The sequence below is a fragment of the Panthera onca genome, chromosome B4, assembly GCF_046562875.1.
Source record: "Panthera onca isolate mPanOnc1 chromosome B4, mPanOnc1 haplotype 2, whole genome shotgun sequence".
NCBI lineage: Eukaryota > Metazoa > Chordata > Mammalia > Carnivora > Felidae > Panthera > Panthera onca.
This window is the reverse complement of record NC_138345.1, coordinates 31,693,091-31,712,207: the sequence shown is the minus strand read 5'-3', so window position 1 is coordinate 31,712,207 and position 19,117 is coordinate 31,693,091. Positions and strand designations below refer to the sequence as shown.

Sequence of the window (19,117 nt, the reverse complement as noted above, 5' to 3'; positions counted from 1 at the left end):
GAGGGTTTCTTGAGAAAATAATATATTTCTACGTATTCATTTAAAAGGTTTTCTAATTATAGTACAATCATAGTCAAATGACAGACTTAATATTTACTTAGTATTCAGATTGAATACTAATAAAAGTCCTCCAAGTTTCCTAATTTATATTCAAAATTTGCTTTTCTACTACAATAAACATAGCTTCCTAGAAAAGACAGATAGATTTAAGTGATGAAATATGTTTCTACCACCACTGTTTCAACTTTGAGAAGGTATTGTCCAGAGTTAATTTGACACTCCGACATATTACAAAATTCATGCTGTCTCAAAGCTAAAGGCAAGAAAAAGAGTTTTTAAAGTTATTAAATCCTACAAAAATTGGCCTGAACCAATGCCAATCAAAATGTAAAACACATCACTTCCATGCTTCATTAAAATGTATTCTAACTATTGAGTAAGAACTGAACTTTTACACCAAAGGGACACAGACTTTTTCCACTTAAATGGAATATTATCACTGAAAATAGCCAACCAATTTAAAGGGTCAGTCAAAAACTAATCTGTGTGCTCCTTTTGGGTAAATGCCAGTTCCCCGCCACACCACCCCCCCCCCCCCCCAGAGCTTAAGAATTAGGTGAAAAATAAAGAAAAAAATTTAAAATATGGCGTTGGGGGAAGATCACTTAACGGTCTTCATAAGATTAACAAAAATACCATTTAAAAGGTTGCACTGCCCCTTCCTTCTATAATTTGAAAAACAATGGTGATTAATAGTAACTGTGACAAATATAATGATCACCAGCAAAGTCTCTATTAATAAACTTGGGGAAAATCCTAAATTGGTTTTTGTGACTATTTAAAATATTATATACACAGATATCTCATTCTATGCCATATTATCTTACAGCTTGGAAATGTTTAAGAAGATAATTTTATAAACAGTTATAAACTGCTGACTAAAGATTTTTTATATTTTAATCTCATTGTCAGAGGAGATAGAATGGAGCATAGAATTGCATTGTTCTGTCCTCTTTTCTCTTTACCCACATCCAGGGAAGAAGGTTATGGGATAATAAAGGTTGAAACAATAGAACAGCTGGAGGCTACACAGACTTTCTAAAACTGGAACAATAGCCAGTGACGGATGAGAGGTTTACATGTCATCATGTTGACATTTGCAGGCAGCGTGGATGCAGACCTTGGTCTGGGTTGTTCTTTTGCACACACACTGGTCACAGAGAAGTGCAACAAAATTAATAGGAAGGTACAGAGGGGTTCATTATACTCTCTCTCTCCTTTTGTATACATCTGCTATTTTCTATACTATAAAGTTAGAGCAGAATGCTTATATGATCCATAAAAGTTTGTTTAAGGATATATATATATTTTTTTTAAAGGAAAAAAGGGGGGCAGGTATACTTCACACATGAAAAATAAAGTTCATTCATTGGTCTTAAAACCAGAAATGGTTCTAAACTTTTGCCTGTTTCCAAAAGCTGAAACCACCCTCAAAGGACCAAATTTGGTACCATGGAGGATAAAAGCAGTTCAAAGCAAGTATGCTTAAAAGATTTTGAGGGGCGCCTGGGTGGCTCAGTCGGTTGAGCGTCCGGCTTCAGCTCAGGTCACGATCTCACAGTTTGTGAGTTGGAGCCCCGCGTCGGACTCTGTGCTGACAGGTCAGAGCCTGGATCCTGTTTCGGATTCCCTCTCTCTCTGCTCCTCCCCTGCTCACATTCTGTCTCTCTCTCTCTCTCAAAAATAAATAAACATTAAAAAAATTTTTAATAAAAGATTTTGAGCCAACAGCTAGGGAAATAAAATACCACTTCAAAATGATAACTTGGAAGGGGATGATATATTTAGATGTATTAGTTCTGCGATGTCAGCTAATATATTGGGTTTTATTACAATGTTTGAGACATACTCTATATTTATCTCCTTCAGTAAAAATCAGATTGCAGCTCAGTAGTTTATGACAGAAATATGAATTAGTATTAATTAGTAGGAATTAAGAAATGTCTGTAATATCCCAAAGAATCTATATGATGGTACACTTTTAGTGGTCACAGAGTAAATGTCAATGGATGAATTCCATATATTCAACTATGATCTTAGTAAATACATTAAAAAGATATGGGCAAAGAGAATCTCTTATTTTGAGAAAATCCAAATGTCAAAAAATGTTGTTGTTGAAACAAGTGGCAAAAAAAAAAAGTTTTTCTCTTAGTTAACTTCAGTTTCCAGAAGTATGAATTCAGTGGTAATTTAAAGTAGATTGGATACCTAGAATCACAGTTCAAAGAACCATCTTACATTCTTTGATGACACAGTCTTATCTCTGTACTCCTATAAAGGCCAATTTCTGTCCCATCTAACTACTAAAAGTGTCCACATTATTTTTTGTTCTAGTACTTCACTGTATACATTATTTCTGAAAATAAATGAGTCATCAGTGGGGGCTTTACAGTTATGACTGAAGATAATAAGAAAAAGATATTTACATACTAATTTATTCTAAGGCAATAAAAATTTTAAATACAAGTCAAGGATATGTTTTTTTACTTTGGTACTCTCTATAATCTAGCATGCTACTTGGCATATAATGGATGCTTGATGGGTTTACACATACACTACAAAAATTTTGAACTTCCCAGGGTTTTGCACAAGCCCACTGTCATTTGAATGTTTAAAATAAGCAGTCTTATTATTTTAAGACTATTATTAGCTGTTATTATAGCTAAGTCTTTAAGTCTTTAACACTGAGACATGGGAAGCCCTTACAAGATGCTCTGTATTTATTCAAAGTGGCATTATTTCCTACTCTTCCCTTAGATACTAGTCATCTGGCACCTGAGAAGCAGATGAGTTCTAACTATAGTATATGTCCAACTATCCTGACATGAATTTTTTAGTGTGTTTTAGGTTTAGTATCAATATTTCATGGGAAAAGAAAATCCTAGAACTCTCAATTTTGGTCATTAACTTCATACCTCTCTTTGCAAGCTATAAACACGGTATAGGAGAAAAAGCACGGGATTTGGAGTCTGGATTCTAGTCCAGCTCTGCCACTTACCAGCCATGTGACTTGGGGCAAGTTCAGTTTCCTCATCTGTAAAATGGGGATACATTATCTCATTTAATACTCACAATAACCCCTGTAATGTATGTCAAAGTGTCTAGCACAGTGCCTGGCACATGGTAGGCATTCAGCAAATGTTAGTTCCCTTCCTCTTCCCTTCCTTAAGTTCTGAAAGACAATGTTCCAAATTATGCTTATGCTGTATATTAGTTAAAAGGCATATAACATCCATAAATATATTTTCCCCTGGAGTTTCCCTTCTAACAAACCTGGGTAATAGAATGATTGAAATGTATGGCTCTTATTCCTTATTTTGTCCAGAAATATGCCTATTAAAAATTGTTATGCTGTATTATATTCCTTTAGAAAATAAGTTATTAAAAGATAATATAAAATGTCCTTTTCAATGTTTATAATCATTTAGAATGGAACCTCAAAGGTGGAGAAATACAAATAACCAAATGGTGCAAGCTCATCAGACTGGTAATAAGACAATGAAAAGCCTCACAAGTCAAAGAGGTGTTTGTTTCTTCCTAACAAAGACAGAAATAAGAAATTCAGCCAAATGCCTATCCTGATAGCTTTCAAAGTGGAACAACTTTTCCGCATCCCAAATGGTGGTGATCTTGCTTGTGTATATATCTTATTGAGATCTCTGCAGTACTGAGCGCATTAACTGAATAACAACATTCTTATAAATGGAGCTTCCTACCTTCATGTGTCACTTTGCTAGGTGTCCCTAATCCCAAATATACCTAAGGAACAAGCAATAGAGGTAAGTTTGAAGTCATACTTATAAAGCGGGGGACTTTTTCTGTAGCTCCAAGAAGCTACCGATGTCTTCACTTTTCTCATTTGGTTCGCTCCTCTCCTACCACCACACCAGTGTTCCCAATGTGCAAATCAGTTGTGTCCTTGCCTGGTGTCTCACACTGTCAGAGACTGTTCCTTCTCCACTGCTCTACTTTTCCCAGGAAAATTAAACCCTATATAAACATGACTGTTTAAACACTGAACATTTTCAAATTTGTTACAATAACTATGACACATAGACCACAAAGAATTAAGCCATTAAATATTTTTACTTTAAGGTACATAGAGGGAACTTCCTGAATTGTTTAAGTGAAAATCTTGAGTCAAAAAAAGTTTACGTAGATGAGAAATTATAAATATTGAAATTAAAGGTTCTATATCATAGCAAATACACACTCTATTGTCCTATGAGAGTAATAATAAATACTCTAGAAAAAATCCACTTTGACTACTTAAAATGATGCTAACCTAATTTTGTATGTTTTATAACTAGCATGTAGTATTCTATGATAGGTAACTCATCTAACATTAACATTAACATCTAACATTAGCATTAATTTCTCAGGTGACCTTTGTGGAGCAATGTTCTGTGTGAATGTTCTGTGGAAACAGAACGAGACAAGGTCTGTTCTGGAAGTCTGAAGATCCAAACTGGTTCACCACTTGTTAGCTTTGTAAACTTGGAAGAGTTATTTACCACACTGACCCATGTTGTCATACAAAAAATGAATATAATAGTATCTGCTCGGAGTGCATCAGTAAGAATACATGGAAAATGCTTCTCCTTTTGGGTATTTAAATATAGTTTCTTCAGTGAGGCCTACCTTAACCTATATTACCTGCTTCCTATAGGTCTCTCATGATCTGATAGTTTCTTTGATAGCACTGACCACATCTGTATTTGTATGTATACTCCAACATTGTTATTTTTTTATTTTAATGCTTACATAAATGCAAAGTATAATTATTTTATTAGGTGATATAGTCATATAGGCAAATAAAACCAGGCAGAGTTTTACAATCATCCCAAATTATATTTCACTGAAATTTTTTCAAAAATAGTGGGAAAATAGCACAATAGAAATGCCAGTAAACCTCCATACACATTTGGAGTTTAATTAAAACTTAAGGCAGATAAATGACTTGGGTTTTTTTTCCCACTTACAACATAATTATAACTTGCTTTGCTACCAAATTTAAGCTGTTACACCTAATCCAAACCATTCTTTATGTGAAAATTCCCAAACGAAAACCTTTTCAAGTACCCCCCTTTCACAAGGTGAAACGTATTCTTATTCTCATGCATCAAATATTAACTAAGATATTATTTTCCAAATATGAATAAGTTGGAATGTTTGTTTCTAACAGTTCAGAAATCCAGGCTGAATACAACATATTAGAATTTTTTAGACTCAGAGACTAAAACATATGGAATTAGGCTCTTAACATAATCAGCTTATGAATAAAGCCAAAAACTATTTCTAACAAAAAATTAGACTATACCCAAAAGAATCAATAATACAATTCTATAAACCTTAGGTATTCGCTTTCTGCCTTTGATTCTATGATCCTATAAGTAAATACTCCTAGGGGCTCCTGGGTGACTCAGTCGGTTAAGTGTCCAACTTCAGCTCAGGTCAGGATCCATGAGTTGGGAGTTCATGGGTTCGAGCCCCGCGTCGGGCGCTGTGCTGACACCTCAGAGCCTGGAGCCTGCTTCAGATTCTGTGTCTCCCTCTCTCTCTGCTCCTCCTCTGCTTGTGCTCTCTCTTTCTCTCTCAATTTTAAACATTAAAAACTCATAAAAACTCTTCCCAGACCAGTCATTGTTAGGAACCTGATTTTGGTCTACATCAGTTTTTCAAACTACAAGTTGTAGCCCATTAGTAAGCTATAAAATCAATTTCATGAGCCAAGAATAGCAATTAAAAAAAAAAAATAGAAAAGTACATCATCTTTACTATATGTAAAGATAAGCATTATTTTTAAAATTTGTTTTATGCACACACACACACACACACACACACACACACACAGGTCTACTGCATCATTATGTAAAATGTGGGCCATGGTAAAAAAAGTGCATAAGCCAAATATCTAGATCAGTCCATTTGGTTCACCAATCCACACAAGTAGCCCAAAATGATATAATCCAAAGGTGGGTCCTAAAGCTGCTCTACTATTCTTTCAAAAAAGTCTCTTAAACCCTATGCTCTTTGGGCTCTTCAAAAAAAAAAAAAAAAAAAAAAAAAAGTTTCTCATTTTTAAACAGCATTTCAAAATAGAATTGGTTCTGTGAAAACTAATCAGATTCTAAAAATAATGATTTCCAAAACTAAATGAGGTCTTGTGAAAAAAGTTTGACATTTTTTAGTTTTAGCATTTGGAAATTTTTAATTTGGAAAAACTAACTCATGTTTAACCATTATGAATAAAACTGAAAAAAAATCCATTCAAGGATGGTGTATGCTCATTGTGTCACATAAATGTATAAAAATGTTCACTTATTTACAAACAATGGTTAAAAATATATGCAAATTTTTACCTTTAACTTTCATCTTTAAATATATTCTGTGTATTTTCAAATCTTTTATATTTTACTTTTCTCTCATGGTTAGACATGAGAATTGGAATTAAAAGTTAGTAAGAAAGATATAAACCAATTAAAATTTTTAGCAAATAAACATATGCGCAAAATGCCTTTTGCTTCTAGCATATGACATGTAGTATTTGAGATTAAGTCCATCTATATCTTACAATAAATTTGTTATTTGAGAACTTCTGTAACCTATAGCTTCTCTAAAATTTCATAAAAACTCCTGAGAAAAATAATAGTGCCTCAAGATAATTTTCAAAACGCTTTAATACCGGTTTTAGCTGCTCAAAACAATGGAATGTTCTCATCTAGGAAGAGAACCGAGACCCACTAACTCTGAAAAACTAAACCGTGGTGAAGCTGTTCATAATCATCCATTCTACAGGAATTCAAGTGCAAATTCAGAACAGAGTTAGAAATGAGACATCCCTGAATAAACAACGATGCAACCACATACAGGATATTAGTAACTAAGTCAGAATCATTACCTGTACTTAAGAAAAGCAAACCACGGAAGGATTTCAGACCACAACTTTAAAGCACTGTGACGGGGTGGGAAACAATTTAAGCCCCGCACTTCCCTGACTGAGCACTAGAGGGCACTCTGACTAGCAAGTGCCGGGAGCCACCAAAGGGTACGGAAACCCTGGAGCTCCTGAGCCCACCTCTCCCCGGGCACGTGCCGGGCGGCCTGAGCAGGAGGCGCAGCCTTCCCACGTCCGTCCACAGCGGGACAGACGGCTGCGGAGTTCTGCTCAGCCAAGCATTACAGGTTTCACAAAGCGTTCCCCCTCGTCAAGCAGATACTTACCTCAAGATCAAGAGAAATGTTAAAGTAAGGCTTACGAGAAAAGCTATTCAGTCTAAGAGCGATCTTGGAGATAGTGGCAGCGGCGAGCTAGTTAACAGCTCTAAATCTGTCAGCAGCACTTGACAAAGCAGAAAGGAACTGACTAAATCACAGCATGACTCGGGGCTGACGTCAATGTGCAGCTCGCTTGGAGTTTAACTTTTCCACTTCCCTGCGGAACACGATTCCAGGAAATGTAGTGACGTCAGCTCTTTGAACTCGATTAGCTGAGGTACAGACCATTTTAAATACAGGAGGAAAGAAACAAGTAGGCACACAAACACCCCTAACACGATGGGTTTTCCTATTCTGTTTTGGAGCGACGTTTGTACACAACAATGAAATCGGAAGCTTAATTTTTTACAAGTTGAACACTACGTATGTTTAACTTGTAGCTGCATTGGATTTGCAACAGGTTGCAGATGAAGTAACAGCTTATTTTAGTAAAGCAGTATGTGGAAGACGAGAGACAGGATTACTGCCTTGGTCAAACAAACGATATGCTGAGCAAAGAAGCACTTACACTAAGATGCTTTAACAGAGTGTGTTGAATACATACAGATACATATTAAAGGAAACTTCTTACCCCTCAGCTAATAGAAAATTAGCACTTTTTGAAACACTGAGGGTCCTCATTTTTCTAAACTTCAAAAAAAAATCAGAATTAATTTAAATCTCTCTCTAAAATCCTTACCTGTTTCATCTCCAGTTACAGCCATGATGGGCTTCTGCATACAGAATTGTCTTGCCTCCCCTATCACAGGTCCACATACAGTGTTCCAAACTAGCAAGCATGTGCAGGATAAGTAGGAGTAACTGACATCACAATGACATCATTAGCCTATCACTGCCATCAATTTGCTTTGTCACAGAGGAGCTCAATGAAACCAAACCCCTATAAAAAACCTTCCTGTAATAAACCATATTAATGTTTTTGTTTCTTATTTTTACATAGAAATCTGTGGTGGCTCTGGCAAAAAAACCAAAACAAAACAAAAAAAACCCAACTCATTAGCATTAAGTTCCAAGATTGTTTCTTATGGAGCAACTAACTTCTTTATTATTGTTCTATCCAAGGTTTCTAGAAAAACGAGGGTATAAACTACATTTTTCGTAACTTAGGAGAAAAAACATGGAGATTAAAAACAACAAAAACCTGATAATCAGCCCAGAAAAACATTGTGAAATACACAGAAATGTATTTCTTAGACACTTCTAAATTCATCAAGAAAGAAATATCCATCCACCTTCATTCACTTAACAGTTTTATTCGTTGTACTATTGCTACAGCACCATAAAATCCAGCTGTTCCTAAGGTGACACAGAATTTGCTAATTTCACTTAAAAGGAGTAAATACATTTAAAAAATTCACTGTGCCAAATGTAACCACTATTATGTAGCATTCTTCCATAAATATTAGTTTGAACCACAGGAATTTGCTATTTGATCTTTTTGACCCACAAAACAGCAACTTCATGAGGCTCAATTATTTTATTAAGTTAAAATCCCATGAAAAGAATTCGGGGATTTAAAAAAAATTCATAAATAAATCACAATTACTACTCATAATTTTTCTTAAAAAAATTTTTTTAATGTTTATTTATTCTTGAGAGAGAGACAGAGAGAGATAGAGTGTGAGTGGGGGAGGGCCAGAAACAGAGGGAGACACAGAATCCAAAGCAGGCTCCAGGCTCCAAGCTGTCAGCACAGAGCCTGATGCAGGGCTCGAACTCACAAACTGCGAGATCATGACCTGAGCCAAAGTCGAACGCTTAACCAATTGAGCCACCCAGGTGCCCCTCATAATTTTTCTTTTAATGCCAAATGTTATTTGGATCACTTAATGAATGTTCAGTGCATGAAGAGCTAGATCATTACAGGAGATTTAACAGTGGCAAGGTTAGACAAAAAATTAGGTCTTGTTCCATATAACAGACCATAGTCTGGGAAAAGAAAGGATTTGCATGTCTACTACACAAAAATAAGTGACACGGCACTCAGGCCTTTTATCTTCTCCAGTGGGTTGAATAAAACCCATTCACTTACATGATTAGAATTCAACCTAACCTTATGCCAACGAAAGGGCATTCCACCACATTTTTGCCTTATTCAACTAAGCACTTTTTAATAAAGGCAGGACTTTATACTCAGATGGAGGTGGAATTTCTGGGAGTATTCAAGATTCTACTAATTCTCCAAAGCACATGAACTGAAGACATCTAGTTAAGTAAGAAAGTCTGGAGATCAACCCGGACATCGATCCCAATCAGAGGCTCCATGACAGACTCTTTTCCATTCCAGCCCTACCTAACGGTTTGGGTTCAAGGGTACTGGTCAATTTTATTACCAATTTCAGAAAGTTCAAATTGATTTTAATCTAATTTCTTTAAATTGGCACTTAGGTGTTCAATAAATATTAGTATAAAAAAAGGTGAAGGAAAGAAAGGAAAGAAGGAAGTTCGCTGTTTGGTTGATTACTGCTGTTAGTGAAGTTTTAATACATTCCATGGACCAGATAAACTCAGTTAACCAGCACATAGAACTAATAACATTTTCACAGAAGAAGAGAATTTCACTTTCATTTAATAAATAGTTATTAAACATTTATCATATGCCAGGGACTGTGCTAGGTACTAAGGATCCCTATCGAAACAGAAGTTACTGTCTAAGCATGTCTCACATAGTCAAAGAAGGTACAATAGGAACTGACCGCACATTTCCTGAACCAGATCTGCAGGATCGGGCAAGGCTTCCTGGAGGACATACTATCTAAGATGAAGCCCAAATACTGCAAATGATGGGCATAAGTGTTCCTGTCAGGGCAATGGCTAAGTGTGAAGCCCTGGAAAGGTGAGAGAGCATGGCACAGCACAGAAAATTAAAGAAAACCAGCACACAGCTGCATTACAAAAGAGGGAGAAGTCTAGTAAAGGAAGCAAGGCCTAGATCAAGCAGCAATTTGGGTGTTAAAGATTTTGGACTTTGTCTAACAAGAAACAGGCGATCACTGAAGAATTCTGAACAGGAGACTGACATGATTAGATTTGAATTTTAGAAATACCACTCTGAACTGCAGAAGTGAGAGTAAAATGGAAAAAAGAAAAGGTTGAAGGCAGAGACTTTTGTTTTTAAGGATTATTAGTAGCTCCCAGAATTACTGAGAGGGATGAAGAAAGGGAGCCTGAACTTTCAGGAACGATTCTCAAAAAAACTGGGCCAAAAAGGGATCTGCCACCTCTAGCATGATTAGGAAAATCAGGAAGCTACTCCACAACTACCAGCTTCAGGGCAGCCACCTGGCAGAGGGAATGACAGGTCAGAGGGGACGGTAGCCGGAAGTAGAATGAGGACAGAGTGGAGAGGGGTGGAGAGATGTGTGGTTTGGCTGGGAGGAAGAAGGGATGACACACGGGTTTCTAGCCTGAAGCAACAGGCTGGGCAGTAGTTCATTGCTGAAATAGGGTAAACCAAAGGAGAACTGGGGTGGGGAAAATGGATGTGGTTTTGGTCTTAAAAAGTCAAGAGATGTGTGTGGAACCTCTAAGTAGCCAGCTGGAGTCAGGGGCATGGTCACATTGAACTGAAGCCATGGTCAGGCAGAGTGCTCAAGTCAGATGAAAGAGGGTCCAGGATTCAATCTTGACTAACACCACTAACACTGAAGAGATGAGCAGCAGAAGACTGGACCAACCAAGGAGACTGAAAGAGATGTAGAAGAAAGAGAAGAAAAAATGGTAAGAATACAGTATCAGGAAAGTGAAGGAAGCAGAAGTCAACCGTGTTAAATACTGCTGAGGGATCAATCTAGAAAAGGTCTGAGAACTCACAAATTGCTGTGACCTTCCAAAGGAATGACAGGATGTAAGGTGATAGGGAGGAACATGAGAATGCCCACTGACCCTGTATTGAACATAGAAGTGGAACTCCTAACCACCAGTATTTTAAAGAGAAGGGAGAAAAAGGAAAGGAAAGGGCAAAAAAGGAAAAGACAAAAAAGAAAACAAAAGGAATAAAGCCTGAAAGGGAAGAAACAAACATCTTACTAGTATTTGATATAAACATTCACATACTATCAGAGATAGATTCACAAAGAATATGCACGTTACTAGAAGTAATTTTCAGTTTGGCAAGATTAATAAATAAAAAAAACTTTTTAAAAAGTTAGTGATATTTCCCTACACCAGCAACTACTGAAGAATGTATCATTCATACTAGCAACAAAAACCATAAAGCATTTAGGAACTAACTTAACAAAGAATATGGAAGACTTCCATTCAGAAAATTTTCAACTGTTAAAAAAAGTTAAAATAAGATCTACATAAATGAGACCTTCTGTGCTTTGGAATAGGTCAGTTTAACATTATGAAGACCTCAGTTCTCCCTCACCCTTGTACACTGTTGGTAGGAATGTAAATCAGTGCAGCACTATAGAAAACAGTATGGAAGTTCCTCAATAAGTTAAAAATAGAACTACCCTATGATTCAGCAATTGTACTACTGGGTATTTACCCGAAGAAAACAAAAACACTAACTGGAAAAGATATATTCACTCCCATGTTCATTGCAGCATTATTTACAATAGCCAAGATATGGAAGCAACCTAAGTGTCCATTGATAGGTGAGTGGATAAAGAAAATGTAGTGTGTGTACACACACACACACACACACACACACACACACTGGATTATTATTATACATAAGAGAAGGAAATCTTGCTATCTGTGACAACATGGGTGGAACTTGAAGGCAATAAGCTAGGTGAAGTCGGACAAAGGAAAGACACTGTATGATGGTACTTGCAAGTGGAATCTTCACCACCAACAACAAAAAACCCAGAACTCAGATACAGAGAACAGACTGGTGACTGCCAGAGATGACAGGTGCTGGCACCAGGGAGGTGCTGGCAGGAAGGGTGTAAAATGGGTGAAGGGGATCAAAAGGTACAAAAAAGTCCTGGGGATATAATGTACAGCATGGTGACTATGGTTAATAATACTATGTCACCTATTTGAAAATTGCTAAGAGACTAAATCTTAACAGTTCTCATCACAAGAAAAAAGCAATTTGTAACTGTGGTGATGGATGTTAACTAGACTTACTTGTAATCACTTACTGTATTTTAAACAAATGTCAAACCAGTACAGTTGAAACTAATGATATATGTCAATTATATTTGAATTAAAAAAAAGACTTCAGTTTCCCCTAAATTAATCTATAAGTTAAATGCAACCTCATTGTTGGTTTTATTATTGTATCATTATTTAGAAACTCAAATTTGTTCTAAATGTATATGGAAGAATAATGGGTCATAAAAGCTAAATCAGCACTAATAGAATTTTTTTTTTTAAGATAAAAAAGGGAAACTTGTTCTGTTTGAGAACAAATCAGTATGGTACTGGCATACAGAAAAGGAGACCAATAGTACAAAATAGACAGTTCCGAAACAGATCTGAGAATACATGAGAACTTACTATATAATTAACATTGCCCCACAAGTTAATGGGGAAAGGGTAAACCATTAGTAGGAGAAAACTGGCTCCATATGTGGAGAAAAATGACAGTGAATTCCCACCTAATACCATATACAGAAGTGGACCTGGGGTGGACTAAGGACATAAATGTGAAAGGTAAAGCTATAAAGCTAATATAACTAATATAGAAAAATGTCTTTGGCTTACAGAAGAGAAGATTCCTTCAATAAAACCCCAAAAGCACAAAACTCATTATTGTATTATCTATGCAAAACACAAAACATTTTTAAAGCTCTCCTTATGTTAAAATATCAGGTTTACAGTAGATTTTCCACATAAAAAAAGATAAATTAGAAGAAATGATGACTTTTTATGATTATTTATTTAGACATAGAGGGTTCATGGGAATCGGGAAATAAAACAGATGATTTTGATTTTACAAAGTAAAGAAAACAAAATACTAGGGAAGTACTATGGATTTTTTTACTCCATAAATGAACTCCTTCAGTTCTCCATATACTTTTATTATAGTCCACATTAACCTCCAAAACACCTAACAGTAAAGCTAATTATCAAGAGACTCGTCAGTCAGAATCTGCTTTTTTTCCACACTTGCAAGACTTTCAAACCAAAAGAATGAATATTATCCCCCTTAAAATTAGTGCTACATCGAACATCTAAGCAAATGCCAAGAGGAATAGAGTTATAAATTAAAATATAGGGTTTTTGCAAGTTGTATTAAACACATTATAGTTATTATGAGCACAAATGAATGATATTAAAACAATGTATAACTTGAATTTAACTGAAATCTTAGGTTACCCTGAAAGCTTAGGGCTACATCCCAACTATTTTATGTCACTACTTCCATATGAAATAGAGTGGATACCTAGAATGGTCTAGAGAAACAAATATCAGCATTTGTTTTGGAATGAGATGTCTAGAACTTAGACTTGAGTGTAACATCTGGGGAAAACCCCCAATTCAGTACACCATGCACTGGATACTTAAATCTTCATAGACCAGGTAATAAAAATATGTATTAGGTATAATATTTATAACCCCCAGAGAAAGGATATTTAATTAATTAAAAAATTCTCTCATGTGTCCAAGTCCTTTTTCCGCATCATGCTACCCTGATTGGAACCTTTCTTTAGAGCCAATAAAGCCCACGAAAAAGTAAAAATCATATAATTTAGCTTGTTTAACGTACTAAAATATTCCCTCTTCAAGCCTTTTAAAGTGCCTCCCCCCACCCCAAATCTGCCTCCTGTATATTTCACAAAACTATAAAATCACCACTAAATGGTGTGATAGTGTATTCTAAATGTATTAGATTAATAAAATGTACCTTGCACAACAACCTGGCTGCCTGGGACAAAGAACTGCTGTGTGCCATCAGCTGACTGTGCTGCATACTGTACAATTGTAGCACCTGGAGGAGGAGCTCCTGAATTTGTCATTGTTAATGCCTGTAGTCCCTGAACACCATCAGATCCTGGGTTAGAAATCTGGATTGTTCCACCTTGGGCTATAGCAACTTAACAGAAAGAGAAAAGAAATATTAGAGAGTTTCAAGATTCATTTTTAATAATCCCGTATTGGAAGAATATACTGCGGGCATATTAATTACCAACACTCCTCATTCTCAAGTTACCCTTATTTCTCTATGCTGAATTGATAGGGAGGTCCTTCTTCATGGGAAAACACTCTGAAAAATCTCATCAACCCTTGAAGATATGTTATATTCAGAATTATTTGAAATACATAGAACCCACGGAGTTTCCCTCCTCCGTGGTATCCAACCAACTAAATTATTTAAGAAGAAGAGTGGAGATGCAGACAGGGAGAAAGTTCAGCTTCTTGATTTTCTCCACTCTTCCAGATGTTTTTAGTTATAGATAAATAGCATTCTTCTAATATTTAAAACACGGTCAGTGCAATTCTATCGAGCATCACAACTACAATGAATTTATACCTTCATTCAGCTAACTACTTTCTAACCTATCAAAAGAAAGTAGCTTTTATTCTTTTTTTATTTTTTATTTTTTTAACGTTTATTTATTTTTGAGACAGAGAGAGAGACAGAGCATGAACGGGGGAGGAGCAGAGAGAGAGGGAGACACAGAATCGGAAGCAGGCTCCAGGCTCCGAGCCGTCAGCCCAGAGCCTGACGCAGGGCTCAAACTCACAGACCGAGATCGCGAGATCGCGAGATCATGACCTGAGCTGAAGTCGGACACTTAACCGACTGAGCCACCCAGGCGCCCCAAGAAAGTAGCTTTTAATGGAACCTATATTACTATATATTTTGGTTTTAAAACTTAAGTCTACAAAACTGCAACCTTTACCATTTTGACTATGTGATGAAACATAAAATATGAAATATAAAATGTTACATTGGAAAGGATCTTAAAAAATAACTACTGAAAGAATTTGTGCTACAATATTTATGTCTACCAAATGTCCTGAATAACTGCAGCTCATAGCAGCAGATAATGAGGTAGACTTCCTCTGAACACTGAGACCTGCCAGCCATGTTTAAAAGTTAACATATTAACCAAAAGTTTCCAAAGAACGGATCAAATGTTTTCTTTTTGAATTTTACTCTAATTCAATTCAATGGTAATTCAATTTCAATTCCTGTTAAAATATCCGAGACTTCAGTATAGTTTAACATAAATAGTATGACCCTATGTTTTAAGTACCAGACATTAAGTAGAACCCTTCAAAAAAAAAAAAAAATCACATATAAATCAGCTCACTAGATTTACAATGAAGGTAACAACACATCAGAATAACACAAGGCCTATACATCAATGCAAATGCCTTACAGGAATGTTACAGTAGTGGGGGAATGTATGTCAATATTTCCAACTTATTCTCTATCGTTTTTTTCCAGGATCTAAGCAAAGGCCCATTTAGGTTTAGGCCCATTTAGATTGTATAAATCTGTCAGAACTACTGGAAAGAGTAACGACAAATCTTTAGTTCTAGGGCCTAAATTAAGAGAAAGATGGGTTAATATTTTCAAAAGGTTTCAGCAAGATGCATTCTCTGTGTTTTTGTTCTTTGACAGGCCACCACTAGGATATGATTGACAAACAGTGAAGAATCAGTTATAGAATGATAACAGTGCTGAGGCTGAGAAACTCACGTAATAGCCCTTTGTTCATCTGGCTCATGTAGAGCATTATGTTCTGTACATATTTTCTTTTTTAAAGTTTATTTACTTTTGAGAGAAAGAGAGAGAGAAAGTGGGGGAGAGAAGCAGAGAGAGAAAGAGGGAGAGAGAATCCCAAGCAGGCTTCACACAGTCAGTGCAAAGCCCAACATGAAGCTCAATCCAAAAAACTGTGAGATCACGACCTGAGCTGAAATCAAGCGTCATACGCTTAACCAACTAAGTTACCCAGGTGCCCCTCTGTACACATTTTAAAAATAAGATTTCAAGGGTCTCAGGGTTCACCCTTTATAATAAATAAAAGCGTTTGGAAGAAACCTAACTATGCCTACTTTCTTAAAAGAGAAGAAAAAGAGGAGGTATTGCTTCCTCAGATCTTCATGCCTGGATATGAATGAATTTCATATGTTATCATATATTTGAATGTGTGTTTTCAGTTGACAGTTTAGTGTCAGAAGAAGAGGCACCGGCCGTGTATGCACAGTGTGGGAGAAGCACAAAGCTGAGTGTATAGCAGGCATTAACGATGAATGATGGTTATCATTTCATGACAAACTGTATCATAAACAACTGAGCCATTCCTGAATCTAGAATTCAATAAAGTATGGCTTTACGTTCTAACTACAACTTAATTTTCAATGCCAATGCAATTAGTAAGCTTTGGGACTAGCCTTTTGTAAAAAAAATCTAAGGCGAGAGTAGTTGCTGCTGAGGGTAAGAACATGAAATAGATAACAAAGACCCTTACTTTTTTCTTTCCATATTTTCTTATTTTTTTTTCAATGTTTCCTCATAATTCCCATCAAAACTTCTTTGCTTTCACACAGTGAAAAGTTGATATATCAAGAATTTGTTCCTCTCAGCATTTTATTTTCTGGTCATTATATAATTAGATGTGGAAAATAAACCTAAACACACATATGCATACAACCTAGCTCTAGGGGAAAACATTTCTACTGATAAGTCTTGTACTTTAACCTGGCTTTTATTTTTTATACCAAAGGCCCTCTTGATTTTGGCATTATCAAATGGCAGAAGATCTTCCCATTCAAAATGTTACCTCTCATTTGACAATTAACAAGATTTCCCAATGCTTCAGGATACTAGAATTAGATTTTGTGTGTGTGTGTGTGTGTGTGTGTGTGTGTGTGTGTGTGTGTATTCAAGATTTGAAGAGCAAACTTTTAGGCTACAAAATATTCAAAGATAGCAAAATATGTGCTTTCAGTAAACACACATCAAGATACATAGCAGGAAAATTTATGATGAAATTAACTGAGTTTAGTCACATCTTTTGTTTTACTTAATTATTTTTAAATCTTTTTTAATGTTCATTTATTTTTGAGAGAGACAGAGAGAGACAGAGAACGATCAGGGGAGAAGCAGAGGGAGAGGGAGACACAGAAACCGAAGCAGGCTCCAGGCTCTGAGCTGTCAGCAAGAGCCCGACGCAGGGCTCAAACCCACAAGCCACGAGACAATGATCTGAGCCAAAGTTGGACTCTCAACTGACTGAGCCACCCAGGAGACCCTACCTAATTATTTTTTTAAAACTTATGGACATTTTCTAGCAAACATAGAAGTACAAAGAATTTTGTGTCATCTATTTTCCCTGCCCACTCATTCCCAAACTTTTTTTTTTTTTTTCTGTTTTTGGTCTGGAGTATTTCAAAGCAAATCCCAGATACATCTGGCTAATCATTTTTAAATAAAATGATAGGCCCCTCTGAAGGCCATTAGTAACTAATGAAGTTAAAATACCTTTGTATTTCCTACTAATTTTACTTTGGGGACCTAGGCTTTATTAATGTTTTCTTATGACACATGCAACTGGGGCATACAAGCTTATATCTGTGGCCACACTGCTGATCACAATGAAGAGTTCACACTGGTCCACGAAGACTGATTGGGACTCAAGCATAATTAAAAGCGTTTTTATTTTAGATTATATGCACACTGATTTTCCTCTTTTAAGTCATCAAACATTAGTTTGATAAAATTATCTAAAATGAATTAAAATTGAACAGTAGATTATATAATCAATTAAATTCTACTTCAATGTCTGTTATTAAGTGATTCAAGCCTGCTAGCATATTATTGGTAGTAGCAATGGTGGGTAGAGGGTAGTTGTCCTAGTTGCTGTGAGAGTTAGTTTTTTTTTTTTTTTTTTTTTTTTTTTACTCCTAAAGTGTCAGGTAAGCTATACCCCATAATTAAGTAGCTCACTCTATACACAGGTTGAATGTTGAGCACATTGACCTTACATGAAGAGTATGTCTAGAGTGTAATTCATTAATGCACTAAATATTGCTCTACTAAGGTGGTTTTAGTGGTTATACAAATGTCTCTGTGTACATCCTTATACAGTCATGGTATTTGGTTTCAAATCCGTATTAACCCAAGTATGGTTTCCCCATCTCCAACTTACCATACATCACAGTAACCAGTATGATATATCAACTAGTCTAGGTATTAAGTTCTTTAAAATTCCTGTATTTAAAAAATCTGTGACTTCTACTCATTGCCATTGAGCACTCCTCCCCTAGAGCTACTAATATCATAGGAGTAAGGAAAAGATTATGTGTGGGATGAAAATTTGAGGATTTTGGTAAAAAAATAATATTCAATTTAAAAAAGTAGTACTTTCAAGTCTTCATAATAAATGAAGAAGAGAAAGATAAATAAGGGTGGAAAACTAAAAAAAAGAGTTCATAACCAAAAGAGGAAGGAATAAAATTTACTTAAATTAAGATTTCATCTGACTTCTTTCTACTTGATACTAACATCTTTACAGTCCTAAACTTGTATGTAGGAGCCAATTCAAACACATAAACATGTAAATGTTTAATTAGAATTTAAAACCATCTTTATTCCAAATTGCAAAAAAAAAAAAAAAAAATGTAAATAAAACTTCACTGAATTAATTTTAAAAAAGAACAGCAGACCCTAAGTCAGTGAATTCTGACTTAAATTTAAAAAGTGATGGGGCACCTGGGTGGCTCAGTCGGTTGAGTGTCCGACTTCGGCTCAGGTCATGATCTCATGGTCTGTGAGTTCGAGCCCCGCGTCGGGCTCTGTGCTGACAGCTCAGAGCCTGGAGCCTGCTTCAGATTCTGTGTCTCCCTCTCTCTCTGACCC

At 35.9% G+C, this 19,117-nt stretch overlaps 1 protein-coding gene across 33 annotated transcripts in view; it reads right to left on the bottom strand.

Moving 5' to 3' along the window:
• CREM (cAMP responsive element modulator) overlaps nt 1-19,117 on the bottom strand; it is a 73,688-nt gene that overhangs the window by 7,424 nt on the left and 47,147 nt on the right. For 10 of the 33 annotated variants that reach the window (XM_078450266.2, XM_060658956.3, XM_078450263.2 and 7 more), the window contains 2 exons: nt 14,147-14,335; nt 3,059-3,094 (listed from right to left, as the gene is read on the bottom strand). The exons of 5 other annotated variants lie outside the window; for them this stretch is intronic. In XM_078450266.2, the coding sequence (XP_078306392.1) occupies nt 3,059-3,094; nt 14,147-14,335 (225 nt within the window). Of the gene's footprint in view, nt 1-3,058; nt 3,095-6,961; nt 7,240-7,284; nt 7,482-8,017; nt 8,131-14,146; nt 14,336-19,117 lie in introns of those variants that run through there. 18 more of the 33 variants (XM_060658958.3, XM_078450268.2, XM_078450272.2 and 15 more) reach the window with 10 other exon arrangements.